The 18631-nt window shown below is 38.7% G+C and overlaps 2 protein-coding genes and 1 long non-coding RNA gene across 6 annotated transcripts; 2 read left to right on the top strand and 1 right to left on the bottom strand.

Moving 5' to 3' along the window:
* Window positions 1-467: 467 nt before the first annotated feature.
* Window positions 468-14636, top strand: LOC117228940 (methyl farnesoate epoxidase). Of its 3 annotated transcripts, none has more exons than XM_076520660.1 (9): window positions 468-906; window positions 1399-1650; window positions 1751-2039; window positions 2320-2558; window positions 2640-2851; window positions 4337-4423; window positions 4522-4663; window positions 5255-5487; window positions 14227-14636. In XM_076520660.1, the coding sequence occupies exons 1-8, from the start codon at window positions 822-824 to the stop codon at window positions 5458-5460; spliced, it is 1512 nt and encodes a 503-aa protein (XP_076376775.1). In that variant the 5' UTR covers window positions 468-821; the 3' UTR covers window positions 5461-5487; window positions 14227-14636. The 3 variants fall into 3 exon arrangements, with proteins under 3 accessions (XP_076376775.1, XP_033340935.2, XP_033340934.2); XM_033485044.2 differs by lacking the exon at window positions 14227-14636 and adding an exon at window positions 6544-7572 and having other exon boundaries at window positions 470-906; XM_033485043.2 differs by lacking the exon at window positions 14227-14636 and having other exon boundaries at window positions 470-906; window positions 5255-6464.
* On the bottom strand, window positions 7412-15631 carry LOC117228779 (putative cytochrome P450 305a1). Of its 2 annotated transcripts, none has more exons than XM_076520684.1 (8): window positions 15387-15631; window positions 13794-14048; window positions 12915-13152; window positions 10886-11042; window positions 10156-10267; window positions 9864-10044; window positions 9080-9311; window positions 7412-8239 (listed from the first exon to the last, which is right to left on the bottom strand). In XM_076520684.1, exons 1-8 carry the CDS (start codon window positions 15475-15477, stop codon window positions 8174-8176), a joined length of 1332 nt encoding a protein of 443 aa, XP_076376799.1. In that variant the 5' UTR covers window positions 15478-15631; the 3' UTR covers window positions 7412-8173. The 2 variants fall into 2 exon arrangements, with proteins under 2 accessions (XP_076376799.1, XP_033340663.2); XM_033484772.2 differs by having other exon boundaries at window positions 9055-9311; window positions 15387-15626.
* Window positions 15632-15835: 204 nt separating this feature from the next.
* On the top strand, window positions 15836-18603 carry LOC143259270 (uncharacterized). Its single transcript, XR_013033085.1, has 2 exons — window positions 15836-17530; window positions 17711-18603. It is a non-coding gene; the product is annotated as an uncharacterized LOC143259270 (long non-coding RNA).
* Window positions 18604-18631: the final 28 nt, after the last annotated feature.

Here is an 18631-nt window from a genome sequence, read left to right as displayed (position 1 = left end):
TCGCAACGATGTCGTGCATATATCTCCTGTCGCCACTAATCACTATTTAGTATTCTTTCAACTAGTAATTATATTTTTAACTGTATTACTGTGTCGATCATAAATATTCGTACTATCTCGTAAAAAGAATAGCAGTAAATTGTAAAATGTACAGTAAATTCCCCCCGATTTTCCTTCAGCTTACAAACAAAAATGAACAATTTGGGAAGATGAGCCTAATTAGGAGCCTTATTAAGAGGAGCTTTAAGAGGAGAATTATTCTAGTTTTTATAATCGTTGACAATCGGTAACTATAAAAATGAGACGCGAGTCTCGAATAATCGTATCTCCTCTTTCCAAATTGTCCATTTTTTTGTTTACAAGCTTATAATAAAGTAGAGAGGATTTATTGTATTTTAAAAATTCAGAGAAAAGTGAAGTGTGCGTGCACGTAGAAATATAGTTGAAAAGATACGACACGTTTATCGCTGTTATCATTATTCTAGACATACTCAACAGCCATCAAAATTGTGTAACTGAGAAAAAAGTTGTCTGTCACCGAGATCGTAATTCAGCTTCTAAGCTTTGGTGCAGCACAGCGCGTCGTGACTTCACAAGAATAAAAAAAGAATTTGGAGGCTTCCGTAACACTGCAGCAAACGAGATGTATGCCATGAAAAGGATGTCCCACACAAAAAGATATTTTCGTCATAGGGCATGGGTGTCAAGCCGATAATATCACAGGGTGGCACCAGAAACGTTTTTGTTACCATACGTTGTATATATGACTGGTATAGTAACCGCGTACGAAGCCACGAAGAGAGGTATCAGTGCATCCGAAGATGTTGTTCGCGACGATCTCTCTTTTACTTCTGCTCTGCATCTTCTGCGTCCACGATTGCCTTAAACCGCGCAATTTTCCGCCTGGTGCGTCAACGTGCTGTGAATCATTAGCAAATTGACCCATGTTGTAATCAGCACCCGATATTACGTTATTCCACGCAATAATTGTACACCGGAAGAATCGATTCTGTGAATTTATATAAACATTCGTCCACCATTCCATTGCTGCAATTTTGGTGCATTTATTCGAAACATGGAGAACAGAATTTTTTGTTTGTTGAATTAAAGTTGGTGAAATGTCGCAACGAACATTACCGTACCTATTTCTGAGGAATATTCCACGGGGCGAGAATATTTTCACTGTCGTTAAACGACACGATTTACAATTTCTCCTCGGAAATAATTTCTTCAATTTTTTATATCTTTATTCAGCAAATAATGTTCCATGCATCGTTTTATGTTCTTATCGTTATCGAATAAGATGTTATTATTTACATTTACTCTGACTTTTAGTTGATAACTTGCTATGGAAAGTTATAAGACGATGTTCATCTCTGTTGCTTAACGATCGGACAGGTCCGCAATGGCTGCCGTTTTTCGGTTGCTTCCTCTCGTTCCAACGATTGAAACGGAAACACGGATACGGCTATATGGCGTTCCGAGAGCTGACGAAAACGTACGGGCCGATTTTGGGCCTGAAATTAGGAAACCAGAAGGTGGTCGTGATCTTCACGCACGATCTGGTGAAGAAAGTCCTCCTTCGGGACGAGTTCAATGGCAGACCGGACGGATTCTTCTTCAGGGTTCGCGCGTTCGGAAAAAACAAAGGTTATTTTGGCTAATAGAATTTGCCTCGGGAACCAACCTGTGGAATATCCATGTATGTAACGAGCATCGACTTTTATTCCCGCTTATACCTCTGCACTAGGTATTTTGTTTTCTGAGGGCCCGTCGTGGTCCCAGAGTCGTCGTTTCACCATGCGCCATCTTCGAGCGTTCGGCTTCGGGCAATCGATCATGGAGAAGCACACGAAAATCGAGGCGGAGAGCTTAGTTAATCATCTCCGTCGCGCCAGCGAGAAAGGCCCGGTTCTCATGCATACGGCCTTCGACGTTGCGGTTTTAAATGCACTTTGGTGCATGTTCGCGGGTCACAGGTTCGACTACGAGAACAAGAAGTTGAAGGAGATACTTGACGCTGTTCACGATGCATTCAGGTAGATTAAAAGACAAGTCCGAGCGATTTTTAACGTTGGATTTCATTAATAGTTGCCAACGATTATGTTCATAGTATCGTTCGGATAATTGCGGTAAATTCTTCCCAATTTTTTCTTCGACTTGTAAACAAGAAGGGATCGTTTTGGAAGTGGAGATACGATTGTTCGAGCCTCGTCCATTTTTCTTTACAAGCTGAAAGAAAATTATCGAGAATTCACTGTATATCTGAAATAGACGTAACAGCACGTCTGCAACATCATCGGCTCGTTTCTATCGCAGATTGATGGACACAATGGGCGGAATAATTTCGCAAATGCCGTTCCTACGTTTCATAATACCAGAGTTGTCGGGTTACAACGATTTAATGAAGATCCTTCGGAAGCTGTGGAGCTTCTTGAACGAGGAGATCAGCGAGCACGAGAAACGGCTGTCCGCAAGTCAGCCTCAAGATCTGATCGACGCCTTCCTCTTGGAGATCTCTGCCAATAATGGCAGCCGTGACGACACCATATTCGATCGTGAGCAATTCTAACAAAATATTTCTAATCTCGGTGAATCGTTCGCCTGGATGTTATCACAGAGATTTTTAATACCGTCAGGAGAAAGTTTGCTTGTTCTGTGCCTGGACCTCTTTCTGGCCGGCTCGAAGACCACGACCGACACCTTGGCGTTCATTATGCTGTTCTCGTCGTTGCATCCGGAATGGATTAAAATACTGCAAAAGGAATTGGACGACGTTGTCGGAAGAGCGCGGTTTCCAACTCTGGAGGATCTGCCGTCGCTGCCGATGATGGAGGCGTTCCTCGCGGAGGTAACCAGACGATTAGCATGATAGATCGAAGTATTCGCTAACTTTCAAACATTCTCTTCGAACCATTCTCTTCTATCGAACCATTTTTTAAATTTGAAACGAAATAAAAGCGCAAACATTCGTTGCGACGAAGTATTATATTGGGTTGGGGAATAAGTTCGTAACGTTTTTTTATTTGAAGGCGACTTTCTTTGTCGTTTTCGTTAAGCTCGTGAGGCACCCAGGCTCCCAATTTTTCGGCAAATCCCATTGAACGAAGATGATTGAGAAACGTTTTATGATCGCAGTTCATTTTTTCGGCCAATTCACGACTTGTTCGGTGACCGTCCTCCTTCAAAAGTGCTCAGAAGGTCTTCCGCTGCGGGGCGTGTCGTCGACGTCAAAATCACCATTTTTGAACTTCGCAAACCATTTCCGTGCTGTAGACTCGCCTATGACATCTTCTTTGTATACGTTGCAAATGTCCTGGGCTGCTTCAGCAGCTTTTTGGCCTCGATGAAAAGCGAAGAAGAGAAGGTGTCGAAAATGTTGCTTTTTACCTCCTGGATATTCCATTTCTAAGTCTCGAAGGTAATAAAGAATTAAACTACTCGAAAAGACGATTAGCACAGTTTTGTAGAGCAGAAAGAGCTCTATCGAATGAATATTATACACTTTGTCAAACAGCAAAACATCGTTGTAAAACAAAAGAAAATATAAAACCGTTACGAATCGAGAGCACGAAAACTGAAAAACTCGACTTACTTTCTAAGAATGACAAGTCTCCGCATCAGACTTCTCCTCATTTTTTGTTAACGTGTAATTGAAGTAACCACGTAATCAAGTAATTGAATCGAGTAATTAATCCAATCGTTTCCTGTGGAAGAAACCTTACGATTTCTACAATTCTAAAATGAAAAATGTGAAATCTGCGATTTTGTCGGGCACTGTTCACTGTTGATTTTTCGACGTTCTCAGCCCGCGGAACTGGTTTCCAGATAACCAGCGTTTTCACGAAGGTGAAACCTTCCCATGAAGATCCACGTTTGCATAAAAACCGCGCGTATCCGCATTGTAACTTATAACCGCCAGAAATCCACGGTCTAGCGCCATTTTTGAACTTCGCAAACCATTTCCGTGCTGTTGACTCACCTATGACACCTTCTCCGTATATGTTGCAAATGTCCCGGGCTGCTTCAGCAGCTTTTTGGCCTCGATGAAAAGCGAAGAAGTGAAGCTGTCGAAACGTTGCTTTTTACCTCCTGGATATTCCATTTCTAAGTCTTGAAGGTAACAAAGAATTAAACTACTCGAAAAGACGATTAGCACAGTTTTGTAGAGCAGAAAGAGCTCTATCGAATGAATATTATACACTTTGTCAAACAGCAAAAGATCGTTGTAAAATAAAAGAAAATATAAAACGCTACGAACTTATTCCCCAACCTAATAGATAGATAGCGCGATGAAGCTTTTAAAAAGGTTGTTAAAAAAAAATTTGTTTGCTAGATACAACGATATTTGATCCTAACGCCACTTGGACTGCCCCATAGCACAACGAAAGACGTAATTCTCGACAACTATCGCATTCCTAAGGTTTGTGTTGCTCGAAGTCGAATGTAATCGATGAGTAAATTGAAGAGTATTGTTCCAATATCGAGTACTGATTTATTCGCTATATAATGCTGTTTCAGGACACGATTATTCTTTTGGATTTAAGTAGCGCGAGCTATGACCCAGCTTACTGGGATCAACCGAAGGAATTTCGGCCGCAACGATTTCTAGACGAAAGTGGCCGATTTGTCCAGAACAATGCGAGCATACCTTTCAGCTTAGGTAAACGTTTCAATAAATTAACCACTCGTAAATGGAACAAATCGTTGCTCCAATTACAAGTAATTATATCTATGGTTCTAATTAAAATTCTGCCGTCGTTTCGAGGTCCATTGTTCAAATAAAACATTTCGCGTCGTTTCAAGTCCATGAAATCAAAGATCAATCTATTAATTGTGATTACGAATCTTTTATTCCCGATTTCAATTTACACTCTTCTACTTTAAAAACATTTTTGCATCGTCTCCTTTTTTTGTCTGACAGCACGAATACGCCACATCTGAGAAATCAGCCGGTTATAATTCAAACATAACGTTCCGATAAATAAATTGTATATGCCAATCGGTTGTCAACGTTCACGCATTTGGTCGTGAAAATAATTCTGCGGTGAAATGTTTTCACGAGCGCGCCGGCAGTCTAATTCATTCTTCGTAAATAATTTCGTACGATAAAATCGAATTGTCGTGGTGAATTTGAATCGAAATTTCTGGTGGAGTGACGCCAGGCGAATGAAATTCCGGAAATTTCCACGCGAACACGTCCGCCGAAATGTTTAAAATGCAGGATCTTGGTGACCGCCCGTCCTTGTTTCAGGCAAAAGGCGATGCCCGGGAGAAATGCTTGCCCGCAGCACCATATTCCTATTCTTCGCCTACGTTATACATTACTTCGACATCGAAATTTCTCCGGAGCATGGTGATCCAGACCCGAATGGTTACGATGGTTTCGCTATATCGCCGAAACCGTATTATCTGAAGCTCGCGAAGAGATCGAACGTCCCGAATTCGGATAGCACGTAAACGGAAATTATTCGGTAGTATGCGGCCGTGAGTATTGCAAATCACAGGGCCGCTAATCTTCGCGTAAATTTTCCATTTTCATAGACTGCCCAATCATTGCCGGAATAGACGAAAAATTTTGATTTGTCCGCTGGAAGACTCTTCGAGATAAAAATTAGAATAAAAATTATAATTATAGATCTGAAGTCTTTCACACAATTACTATTACTAAATAAAATCACAATTACTAAATACAAGAATGTTTTTAAAAGAACTTTGAAATGTATTTGGCTCATGCAAGCTGACTGCTTTCGACCATTTAATGGTACAGTAAATTCTCCCAAAATTTCCTTCAGCTTGTAAACAGAAATGAGAAGAGGAAATACGATTATTTCAGCCTTACACCTCGTATCAAATCATCTCAAATTGTCCATCTTTGCTTACAAGCTGAAGGAAAATTGAGGAGAATTTACTGTAGCTGGTTCTAGATGCATTCTTTAATAACCGAACTCAATAATTGCCACGATCCCCATTTGGGATTCTGGAATATAACCTTTTCTATGTAATTCTTAATATTTCTCTTCACATTCTCAACGCTAGCTTATAGAAAAGTAAATCTGTATAAACAGTCGCAGTTCGAAATAATAATTTATGTCTTACGAATAAAATTCGAGCAAGCCAGATTCTAATCCTTTGCACTCGCGTGGCGACATTGAGGCGCCACTAAAATTTGTTATGTCACGTTTTAAGGTAATTTTTACATTAACAAAGTTTAGATTTAAAAAAATGCTGAAAGTGTAACTGTTGCGCGAGTTACAAAACTCAGCTTCGTATGCATGAAATACGTTTTGCCATATAAAATGAAAATGCTATTTTACGTTTACAGATAAAATAGCTTCGAGCGCGAAGGGTTAACTTGGCCGTAGAACAGCAATTTAATTTTGATTTTATCAAAGTAATTTTGTTCGCGCGGCACACAGAATCGAATGCAACAAGGGCATCGAAATACAAATTATTCCATCTTTGTTCAGCGTCAATATTTTCTGATTGTATAACACGCATTTTCAACATACTTTGTACAGTGGCATGTTGTCTGTTTTCCAGCTTCAAGGAATTATTTACAAATCGAAGCTCGGAACCGATGTAAAAGGACGGAACCGCCACGTGGCGCGCCGACTAAACGTACATACATACATTTGGACTTCCGCGAAACGAGATGATTTCGACGAACACGTAAAACGACTTTCACGCGGCAGAAACAACAAACAATATCGGAGCGAAAAATTTGTTGAAGTTAAACAAGCAGGCGTCTATCCGCCGCCGGATCTACTTCGATCCGGGAAGTTAGGCTACACGGGGGCGGAGAAACGTCGGTGTTACGAGAAACAGGAACATCAATTAAGTGCACGAACTTGCACCAACGCGCCGAGATGCCGCGGAAAATATTTTGTGTCTGCAAAAGCTCTTTGAAGATCCAAGCTAATGACAAATAATTTGATTCGCCTGCGTTCCTCTTGAAAACCGTCGGGTTGACGACAAATTAATTTACGTGTTTCTTCGCGTCGATTCGATAAACGTTCGATATATATTGTAATATTATTACAATATTATAATATTATAATATACTATAATATTATTACAATATTAACCCTTTGCACTCGAAGCCATTTTAACTGTAAATCTAAAATGATTTTTCTGACCTACGCTGTCTCTATTTTATAGGACAGAGCGCATTTTACGCGTGCGAAATCGAGTCTTGCGACTTATGCAACAGTTTATATTTTTAACAATTGTTCAAATCTAAATTTTCTCGATGTAAGAATTATTTGGAATGCGATATATACATTTTTTAGCGGTGCCTCGAGATCACCGGTCGAGCGCAAAGGGCTAATTTTTTTATCCCCATATTGCGCCAAAAATAACTCGAGAACAGGATGGCTAAAATATTTTTAAATAAAGTTCGAAACACAGATATTGAAAACGATATTGTATTTTAATCGTGAAATAATGTTGCATTATATTACGTTCAAATGTTGAACGAAATAATTTGAAAATGAAATAATTTGATTTATCTAGATTCCGTTGAAAACTGTATCAGGTTGATGCGAAACTAAATATTCAATGAACCAATAATTTTTGTGCCCATATTCTACCAAGAATAACTCGAAAACAGAATAAGCGAAATATATTTTTAAATATATTTAGATATACAGGATGTCCCAAAATTATTGTACAAGCGGAAAATGAGGTATTCCTGTGGTCATTTGAAGTAACTTTTACCTTAGCGAAAATGCAATCCGCGGCTTCGTTTACGAATTATTAGCGAAAAAGGGTGACCAATGAGAGGCGAGATTAGCTGGCGCGAGGCGGCCGAGCCGATCAGCGGAACTGGGCTTCGACCGCTCGTTGGCTCGGACGCTTCGCGCCAGCCGTGCTGGCCCCTCATTGGTCACTGTTTTTCGCTAATAACTCGTAAACGAAGCCATGGATTGCATTCTCGCTAAGGAGAAAATTACTTCAAATAACCTCAGGAACAATTTCTCGCTTGTACAATAATTTTTGAACGCCTTATGGAAAAAGTTTCTTGGAAGGTAAATATGCTATATTCTATCAGAAAAACATTATCGTGGCACCAATAGCGCGTCGTAAGGCTTCGGCGCGATCGAAAAGCCGGGTATAATTTCTACGGATTTTGGTTCCTTGCCAGGGACCGGAAGTAAAGTAAACTTCTGCATCACGCCGACGAAGATGACGAACAACGCAGTCTTGGCCAGAATCGCGCCTGGACATTTTCTTCTTCCTACAAGCAATAACAATAACATTTAGACTGCAACAATTTGTTGATAATGTTTCATCGGTTCCTCGGGCATATTCGACGAGCCTTGTATTATCACAAGTAGAAATTCGATATCCGGAAGTTACTACGTTCCTCGTAACATTCGATTACGCATTTCAATCGCGACGTAGAATCAGTTTAACGACGTTCTCCTCTCGCGTGACGTTTCCGACTTTCATAAAGATATCCGGAAACGAACGAGAACGAGCTGTCGTTTCTGCCGAGGCAGTTATAGTTACAGTGACACTTTAATGAGCCGACATTCACGCGCGCTAAAGATTCTGACGCGCGTCGACGCCGACCGCTCTAGGTTCGATAAACTGGTCTCTATTTTTCTGTTCGGAATTTTTAGTCATTCTTCATACGAAATATCTGAAATAATTAAGCTCGAAATATCGTAGACAACTTGGATCCACGCTACAACGGTTCTTAGCTATAGGGTCCAAGAAAAAAGTGAAATTAAAGGGATTTTTGAAACCTCCTCATCGACGACGATAGCCAATAAAAAAATGCGCGTCACACGTTTTAACAAAAAATCATCGCTAACGGAAATTCTGTATATATTTTTTAAAGTCTGAAGCATTGTATCGTTGCTAAAAGATTTAACATTATTCCTGACGTAATAAAATACAGCTATATTGGAAAAATTAGTTAAATTATCAACGTTTTTTCAACTTTTACGCAAATGTGGCACCGGTCGGAAAAATATTGAAAAATAAGGACCACGCTATTGTGTTTAAAAAAAAACGTAAGCGTCCAGCTTGTAGAGAGTTTCATACCCATCCCGAAAATTATCGAATTTACATCGGGTTCGTAGATCCCGTTCTTGATGTGCCTTTCTGGATCAAATTTGTCTGGCTCGGGATGCAATTCCGGATCCATGTTCACGGAGTAATTATTAATTACGACAACGGTGTCCTTCGGTATTCTATAACTTCCGAGCTTCGTGTCGCAGAGAACTCGCCGCGGAGCGATCAGTGGGAACAACGGCCATATACGCATCGTCTCGCTAATTATCGCCTCCGCATACGGCAACCTGCAACAATAAAGAATTTCGGCATCCGTACGCTGGGCCTTTTTTCAGCCCTATGCAGTCCGATGCGACAGTAAATGCACCGACGAATGCAAGCAACACCGAGGAAGACTTCGATATCGAATAGAAACTAAGCTGCATTTACGACAGATTTTGTGTTAACCCTTTGCACTCGAGCGGTGACTCCGAGGCACCACTAAAAAAAAAAATTGTTACATCACGTTCCAATATAATTTTTATATTATCAGAGTTTAGATATAAAAATTTGTTAAAGGTCTAACTGTTGTATGAGTCGCAAGACTAAATTTCATATGCATAAAATGCACATTGTCGTGTAAAATGGAAATACCATAAGTCGAAGAAATTAATTTAGATTTACAGTTAAAATGGCTTCGAGTGCAAAGGGTTAACAACACTTTCGAAACTTATTAGATCAGCGTAATGGGAGATCCTGACATTAAAAGCGGTTAATCACTTTAATGAAACCTAACGTCGACGAGATCGGCCCATTAAGAACGCTAACGCGAGTGCGATCATAATTTCGCACTTAATTACTTCAATCTGTCCGCTGTGTCAGGAAGTCTATCCGGTGGAATCGCCGAGTCGATTTCTTTTTGTAGCTTCCGCTGCACGTCCTGATGTATTATCATAGTAAGGAACAGGAACTCGAGCGACGTCCCGATGGTCATAAATCCGGCGACGAACAAATCCACCAGAATCACCAATAACTGTTCTTCTAAAAATGTAAAAAACGTTCTATATAAAACGAATTGCCGGCGATGGGCCACCTTTCGCATCTACGACGAAGAAATAGTTCGAGCGACGTATCTGTGAAAGCTCCATGTACCTGTGTAAACTGTGTCGGCGCCTTGGTTGTTCATGATCTCTGAGATGAACTTATCGATTATGTCCGTCACCCTTCCAGGAATGTAGTTTTTCTTGTGATCGATGATGGATTCCTGTGAGAGAATGTCGCAAGATAACCGATTCAATTATATGCATTCGAAACATAATTTTGGCAGACACCTATTTACTCCAAGTGACTCTTCGATTGTGAAAAATGGTGAGTAATGTAATATCGAAGAGAATAAGTAGCTGCTAAGAAAAAAGCTTCGATCTACCTCGTAGATTCACCCGCAAAAAATTGCCATAGTTTCAGGAAATGTTTCAGCTTGTTAAAAGATATATCGAACTAATTGTTTAACACTAAAGCTGTCATGCTTTGTTGTTGGAATTGTTGTTGCAATTATAGAGACACTTTCGTGCAAAATAATTGATCCAATTTGTTAAGTCGAGCGTGTGTATTATAATAAAATTATTTTTAATTAATTAAAAATTATTCTTTTAATTTATATTCTAATAAAAATTGCGAAAAGTTTGAAGGAATTTATTCTTACTATTCTTGAAAAGTACAACGCATCAGTTACTTTTAGTGCTCGGTAGATTTATTGTTAATGTTATTACATTGTTTTGATTACCGTTCTTTAAGGAGATCGTGTATGCCAAAACTTATTGAAAGCGCCGCCGTTTCGAAAATCACAGTCTAATTAAAATTAATCTTCGTTCGAGCTGCTCACCATAAAGAAGTCCTTAAGCTCGTCGTGCAGCGTGACTAGAAGCTTGTAACCAGTAGCCTCGGGCGCAATGTGACGAATCCAAGGGAAAATGGTCAGAATCCCACCAGTCACGTCGAACAAGCGCGCCCGATCGCCCATCAAGTTCATCAAATGTAACCTGCAGACCGACATTCGAAAGACAGCAATTAATAATCACCACCGAATGTGCACCCAATAGATCCACTCGCGAGTCGCTTTTAAAAGGTCGTCGCAGATCGCAAATATTATATATATAATATATTATTATTATACAATATATACTATTAATTATTTATTATATTAATAATATATTATATAATATATACTGTGTTATATATATAGGGTGTCCCAAAAATGTCACGCAATCCGAAAGTAGGGGATTCCTGAGATCATTTGAAGCAACTTCTTCCTCAGCGAAAATGCAATCCGCGGCTTCGTTTACGAGTTATTAACGAAAAACAGTGACCAATCAGAGGTGAGATCATTTGGCGCAAAACGGCCGAGCCAATGAGCAGAACTGGGCTCCGTGCACTCGTTGGTTCGGCCGCCGCGCGCCAACCGAGCTCGCCTCTTATTGGTCAGTAAACTCGTAAACGAAGTCACGCAGAAAATTTTCGCAAAGGAAAAAGTTGCTTCAAATGACCTCAGAAACCTCTCATTTCCAGATTACGAGACATTTTCGGGACGCCCTGTATATATATAACGCAATATTATCGTCGCATCCGATCTTTCTGCGAATCACTTTAGGATCACGAGTTATTTCTATTTGCAACTTCGGTGATAGAGTAGATTCCGATTATTTGGGACTTGAATTCGGAGTAAAATAAAAATCCGCAGTTAAATGGATTTTAAGGATGTCCGGTTAAATTCTGAAGTACTTGTTACAGTCTCCAATTTAACGTCTGCTTTATTCAAATGTGTAAAATAGGTTCCAATAAAAATAGAAATTCGACGAAGGTTACGTAGAGATAGGAATGTTACGCGGACATAGAGTGAAGAATTCAATACTACAATTTAAAATGGTACGAAGAAAATGTAATAGTACTACTGTGATCAAAAAGTCAGGTGAACTTGTTTATAAAATGTAAATTCTTTATTTATTCTTCCAAATCAATTTCATCCCCTTCAAAGTAATCCCCGTCCGATAAAACGCACTGTTTCCGACGCTTTTTCCAGTCCTCGAAACAGTCGGAATAGTCTTTTTCCGGTATAGCCTTCAAGACCTTCTTCGATTCGGTTTTTATCTCCTCAATCGTGTCAAAACGGCGTCCCCGCATTGGCTTTTTGAGTTTGCTGAATAACAAGAAGTCGCACGGAGCCAAATCAGGCGAATACGGTGGTTGCGGAACGATATGAGTCCAGTTTTTGGCAAAAAAGTCGCGAAGAACCAATGCAGTATGACATGGCACCAATCGAGACTTGACGCGTTTGAGACACAAAACATCCTTCAAAATGGTTTGGACTGAGCCAAATGATATTCCAACACTATCAGCGAGGACTCTCATTGTCAGTCGACGATTTTCAAGCACCAAATCTTCGATTTTTTTGGACGTGGCCCTCGTCGGTAGACGTTGATGGTCGTCCAGAGCGCGGTTCGTCTTCAACGCGTTCTCGGCCCGCTTTGAACTCGTTGTACCACTTATAAACGTTTTTTTGTGCCATAGTTTGATCACCAAAGGCCTTCCGCAACATTTTCAACGTGTCCGCACAAGAATATTCGTTCCGCAAACAAAATTTCATGCAAGTTCTTTGCTCAACAAAATCACCCATTGTAAAAATCGAAAAATTCACTTTTGGTTGTTTACAAAAACACGTGTAACTCGGAGATAATTAAACCTTTTGACAAACAGACACTTGGCAAATGTTACAGACAGTCCTACCAACCTAGGAAAAAAAAATTACCTGCCTTCCTAATGCCCGGAAGTTTTAAATGACAATTTCACCTTACTTTTTGATCACAGTAGTATAATGTACGGTAATAGTTGATGCGCGATGGCAGGCATACAAATACCTTGAACTCTCGCTGAAGCGATTGCCCATCATAAAATGCGACAGAATATTTGTGGCGGCAAATGCGACTACTGGCTTCAATGTTCTCACACCTCCACCCTTCAGGTTCTCCAGAATCGCGTCTAGTTCGGTCGCAATCATGTCCGACATCAAGCGTTTGCCATAACCGAAGTCTTTCAGAGTATGGATCATCCAGTTACGCAATTCTTTCCACGCGGGCCCATCATTCATCGTGATGCCTTGCAAACGAAAATTAAATTTCAGCCAGCAGATATCGTAATTGGTGAACGGTTTCTTACTGTCGTGCCGTGAAGATGGGGAAGGTGGGACTCCCTCGAGAATACGTCTCAAACAGATACAAGAAATCGTCTAACGAGGATTACGCGTTTGAATAGTGTAATTGTCAGTTTGGAAACGAAAGGTGGACTCGATGAGAAGGAATCGAATTCAGTTTTTGAGAAAAAGGTCAAACATAAGGATGAGTCAGCTTTCTTTGCTAATAGTTTATATACAGGGTGTCCCAAAATTATGCTACTTCCGGGAAATTAGAGATTATTGAAGTCATTCGAAGCAACTTTTTCCTTTACAAAAATTTTCTCCGAGGCATCGTTAACGAATTATTAACGGAAAACGCTGACCAATGAGAGGCGAGCTTGGATGGCGCGAGGCGGCCCAGCCAACGAGCGCACGAATCCCAGTTCCGCTCATTGGCTCGGACAGGCGAGCTCGACCTCATTGGTCATTGTTTTTCGTTAATAACTCGTAAACGAGATGCCTCGGAGAAAATATTTGTAAAGGAAAAAGTTACTTCAAATCACCTCAGGATCTCCTCATCTCGCGCAAATACCATAATTTTGGGACACTCTGTATGATAACTTACCTAGCTTCTTTCGGAAAGTACGTATTTTGATAAACTCGTCGAAGGGCCGGCCATCGAACTGTTCGTCTTTCAGTATCGCTGGGACTAGCTTCTTTCCAGAAACGATCAACCCCCTCTTCGTACCAAAGTACACGGTGATCATGTCGCTCCGGTATTGCTTGCAAAGCTCGATCAGTGCCAGATGCAATCCACCACATTTCTCGGATAATTGGTTCAGTAACAGTTGGTTGCCGACGATCGGCCAAGGAAATGGTCCTGAAAGATAATTCGTGCGTGCAAAGAAGAGAACAATAAATAACAACTGATAACGTAGTTAAAAATAAATGAACGTATGAGAAAAATGTTTTATAGATCATTTGAATGGCTCGATTGATTCTGTAGATGTTTATGATAATAAATGTTACGAATGTAGGAAATTAAATGTGTGTTACAGATCAATCTTGCGGAATTGCAGATGAAGAGAATACGTGTATGAATGCCAATTAAGGGATTAATTTAATATTCTCGGGGTACAGAACCCTGCAGGAGACATTTCTGCTTTTATATAATGCAACAGCGATTTATTTAATATTTAATATTTTAATATTTAAAAATATAAAAATAGCGCCACTAGACGTGGTGGCAAAACGCTCAAAGTGGTACACGAATCTACCGGCGGAAAGAAATTTCTGAAAAATGCCCGATAGCGTCACTTGATGTTTCTAAAACAGGATCCGCAATCGGTAATCTGACTATTAGTTTCAAAGTTTTACCGCTATGTACAATTGTAATACATATATGTATTTAGAATATAGTGGGTATGTAGGGTATTTATATGAATAAAGTAAGTAATTATGATGTAAATGTCCACTCTGATCATTCCATTCAATTTTAATAATTCCAGTTCATTTATTTTGAATTGAAATTTTTATATCAACGAATAAATTACAATTTTTCAGGTTCAATAAAGATCTGGGATTTCTCTTTTGAAAGTTCATTTCAGTTTATTTGATAAACGAAATTCGTCGATCCGTTGCCATTTTCGTGTCGCAATCATCGTTACCGATATTTCATTTTTATTTTCAATTTTAACCGAGTTGTAAAACTTTCTCCAACTATAAATGATTTTGTATTTTTAATTTTCACTGAAATGTGATACGCTTTCGCCAACTTTTAATAAATATTGTTTTCAATTCTAACTGAAATATGCTTCACTCTCTTCAATCAAAAATAAACTATATGCTGCCTGAATTTTCGCGGGAACATTATTTATTTTCTTTACGTTTCAATAATTTGTTTAAGAAATTTTAATTCATTGACTTGTTCAATTTTCATTTAAACTTCCTGCTGCTTTTTTCTGTTCTTTCCCGCTTCTCTTTATTGTCTTCCTCCTGCTTAAGACCTTACTGTTTTATGTAGCATTTAGTCGCAACGAGCTCCCATAGCAGTGTTCCGGTCCAGTTGCTTGATGGCAGAACGTGGAGGAATATGGTCATGTGGATGAACGATTGCATCATTATTCCTCATGATAAAGCGTTGGGTATCGAGATCTGTGAGGCACTGTGTGCTTGGTAAGCATTGTACGCATCGTAGTGAACACAAGAGTTCACTTACCTGGGGGATGTTTTTCCTCTTTCAACCCGGTAAATGTAAAGAACAGTGACAAAATCACGATCAACGATACCAGTATCACGGTGGCAACCATAGTGTGGCTCGAATATGATTCGACAACGATGATCGAGCCGTTAGATCCCAAGATACAGTTAACTTTGAGGAACCATCGATCCTTCACGCTTTATAAAAGCTTTCGAGCTTGGACACGGGGTCATTTTATTTTTCTACTGCGCAAGACTTGGTGCTGTGTCCGATAACGCCGTACAATTCGATAAGTTGGACAAGCTGACGATGTGCTGACCTTCAGTTCCTCTTCTTCCGCCTGAGCCTGTTTACGTCGAATGAAGAAGACACGAGAAATTAATACTGCGATGGGAGATGGATGGATGCTGGATGTGTTCAATGAATAAAATGTAATTATTTAATTTATTTGTATATTTTTAATCGTGCTTCGTTTAATTCGCCTTCGATCAGCTTTTTCACATTTTGTTGCGAATTAGATTTTACAACATTAAATTATTATTAATTTTTATTGAGGGGTTGAATGATTTCAACCCCTCATGATTTCATGATATCTTTTTTATAGGACCGGAGATGCGCTAGTTTATCGTTTTTGTGAATTTCTTCAACAATGTAAAGTCATGCAAGGTATAAACGTACAAGTTAAAGTAAAGTAAAACATAGTTATATGAATATGTTAGTTATTTTAAATTGCGCGGGTATACCCTGCTCAACTTTATATTATTGGAGAAATTCACAAAAAATGATAAACTAGTGCATCCCAGGTTCTATAAAAAAGACGTCATGAGATCGTGTCATTCCATTATATATATATGTTAGTTAAGGTTAGTTTAGCTAAAATTATATATGTAAATGCACATATATAACAACATAGTATACAACAACATTTGTTTATCATAGTAAACCTATCATTTAGTTTTCAAGGATAAACTATGAATTCGTGGACTCTAATTACGCTATTTACGAATTTTTTACTTGAAACTAAACAAATGTTTAACGTTTCATCCATAAACTATTTCGGCGGACCAGGTTGATTTTTATCACTCGCGCCAAATTGTCGTCTTTGTACCATAAACCAATCTCTACAAGTTGTTTTAGATAAATGGTACATATTCCCAATAAGCCTCTACTAGTAAACAATGATTTTCTTAAAATAAACGTGAGCATCGAAATCCAAATTTTACTTATTTATTCAGTTAAAATATTTTCTCATTGTACAATTCGCATTTTCAAGGTACGGTAAATTCTTCCTAATTGATGCTTGTCTTGGAAAAAAAGTGGACAATTTGGGAAGAGAAGGTACGATTATTCCAGGCTTGCCAACAACTACAGAAATGAGCTGCAAGGCTTGAATAATCGTATCTCCTCTTTCTAAATTGTTCATTCTTGTGCACAATCTGAAGGAAAATTAGGAAGAATTTACTTTCTACAGTGGCAATGTTGTCCGTTTTCCAGCTTCAAGGAATTATGTATTTACAAATCGAAGCTCCGACGTGGCGCGCCGGCTAAACGTATACAAATTCCTGAGGTCATTTGAAGTAACTTTATCCTTAACGAAAATGCAATCCGCGGTTTTGTTTGCGAGTAATCAACGAAAAACACCGACCAATAAGAGACGAGCTCTGGAACGAGGCGGCTGAACCAATAAGCGCACGAAGCCCAGTTCCGCTTATTGGCTCAGCCGGCTCGCGTGAGCTAAGCTCATTGGTTTTTCATTAATAATTCATAAAAAAGTTACTTCAAATCACCTCAGAAACTCCCCTTTTCCTGATTACGAAACATTTTTGGAACACCCTGTATAATACGTTCAATAAGATATAGTAACTATACAATTATGAATAATTGCTTAGCTTGCTTCTTTCCAAGAGTGCGTATTTTGGTAAACTCGTCGATGGGCCGGCCATCGAACTGTCCGTCTTTCAGTATCGCTTGCATCAGTTTGCTTTCAGAAACAATCAACCCCCTTTTCGTATCAAAGTACGTGATCGTATTGCTGCGGTATTGCTTGCAAAGCTCGATCGGTGCCAAATGCGTCCAACCATGTTTCAGGGATAATTGGTTCAATAACAATTGATTACCGACGATCGGCCAGAGAAATGGTCCTGAAAGATAATTCGTACGTGGTAAGAAGAGACCAATCGATAGCAACTGATAATTTAATTAGAAATACGTAAACGTATGAGAAAAATGATTTGTCGATAATTTGTTATATTATGTAATAGTTATTATTAAATGTATTAAATAGTTATTATTTATAATACTAATAAACGTTATGAATGTAAAAAATTGAATATGTGTTGCAGATGAATATTGCGGAGTTAGTCATAAAGAGGATATGTGTATTGAAAATGGTACGAAATCTGATAATTCAGGAATTAGAAGATAATTTAGGAATATAAAAGAATATTCCCTAATTTAGGAATTAAACGAATATTCTATGGGTACAGATCCTTTCGCTAGACATCTCTGATTCGGTGTTATGATTTATTTAATTTCCTCTTTCTATTTAATTTCTTTCGATTTATTTAATATCTTAAATGGACGAAATAATTGAGTTTTGCCACTTTGGCCACAAAATCAATATAAAATCCGGCATGAATTATCCGCTACTGGAAATATAAAAATAGCGCCACTAGACATAGTGGCAAAACTCACAAACTGGTAGGTAAATCAACCGACAGAAGGACATTTCTCGAAAATGTCTAGTGGCGCCATCTGATGTTTCTAAAACAGGATCCGCAGTCGATAATTTGTCTACTAGTTTCAAGGTTTTGCCACAATGTGTAAGGGTGCTATATTTAGATTACACATTGGTATGTGCGATATTTATTTGAATAAGATGATTAATTATGTTATCAATCTCCTCTCTGCCAATTTCGTTAACTTTTAATAATTCAAGTTCATTTATTTTGAATTGAAATTTTTATATTAACAAATAAATTACAATTTTTCAGATTCAATAAAGATCTAGGATTTCTCTTTTGAAAGTTTATTTCAGTCTCTTTGATAAACGTAATTCATTGAGATCCATTGCCATTTTCGTATCGCAATCGTCGTTACTAATATTTCATTTTTATTTTCAATTTTAACCGAGTTGTAAAACTTTCTCCAACTATAAATGATTTTGTATTTTTAATTTTCACTGAAATGTGATACGCTTTCGCCAACTTTTAATAAATATTGTTTTCAATTCTAACTGAAATATGCTTCACTCTCTTCAATCA

The sequence above is a fragment of the Megalopta genalis genome, chromosome 1 (assembly GCF_051020955.1).
Source record: "Megalopta genalis isolate 19385.01 chromosome 1, iyMegGena1_principal, whole genome shotgun sequence".
NCBI lineage: Eukaryota > Metazoa > Arthropoda > Insecta > Hymenoptera > Halictidae > Megalopta > Megalopta genalis.
Note: the sequence above shows the minus strand (reverse complement) of the source record. Positions and strands in the feature narration are given on the sequence as shown.

What these genes read in the sequence shown, in the direction of transcription:
- LOC117228940 (XM_076520660.1), top strand. Translation starts at nt 822, where the DNA reads ATGTTGTTCGCGACGATCTCTCTTTTACTTCTGCTCTGCATCTTCTGC. An exon ending in TGGAGGCGTTCCTCGCGGAG is followed by an intron (nt 2,852 to 4,336) that starts GTAACCAGACGA and finishes TTTGTTTGCTAG; the next exon opens with ATACAACGATATTTGATCCT. An exon ending in ACAACTATCGCATTCCTAAG is followed by an intron (nt 4,424 to 4,521) that starts GTTTGTGTTGCT and finishes ATGCTGTTTCAG; the next exon opens with GACACGATTATTCTTTTGGA.
- LOC117228779 (XM_033484772.2), bottom strand. Translation starts at nt 15,477, where the DNA reads ATGGTTGCCACCGTGATACTGGTATCGTTGATCGTGATTTTGTCACTG. An exon ending in AGCTTAAGGACTTCTTTATG is followed by an intron (nt 10,268 to 10,885) that starts GTGAGCAGCTCG and finishes ATTCTCTCACAG; the next exon opens with GAATCCATCATCGATCACAA. An exon ending in TTCGATAATTTTCGGGATGG is followed by an intron (nt 8,240 to 9,054) that starts GTATGAAACTCT and finishes TATTGCTTGTAG; the next exon opens with GAAGAAGAAAATGTCCAGGC.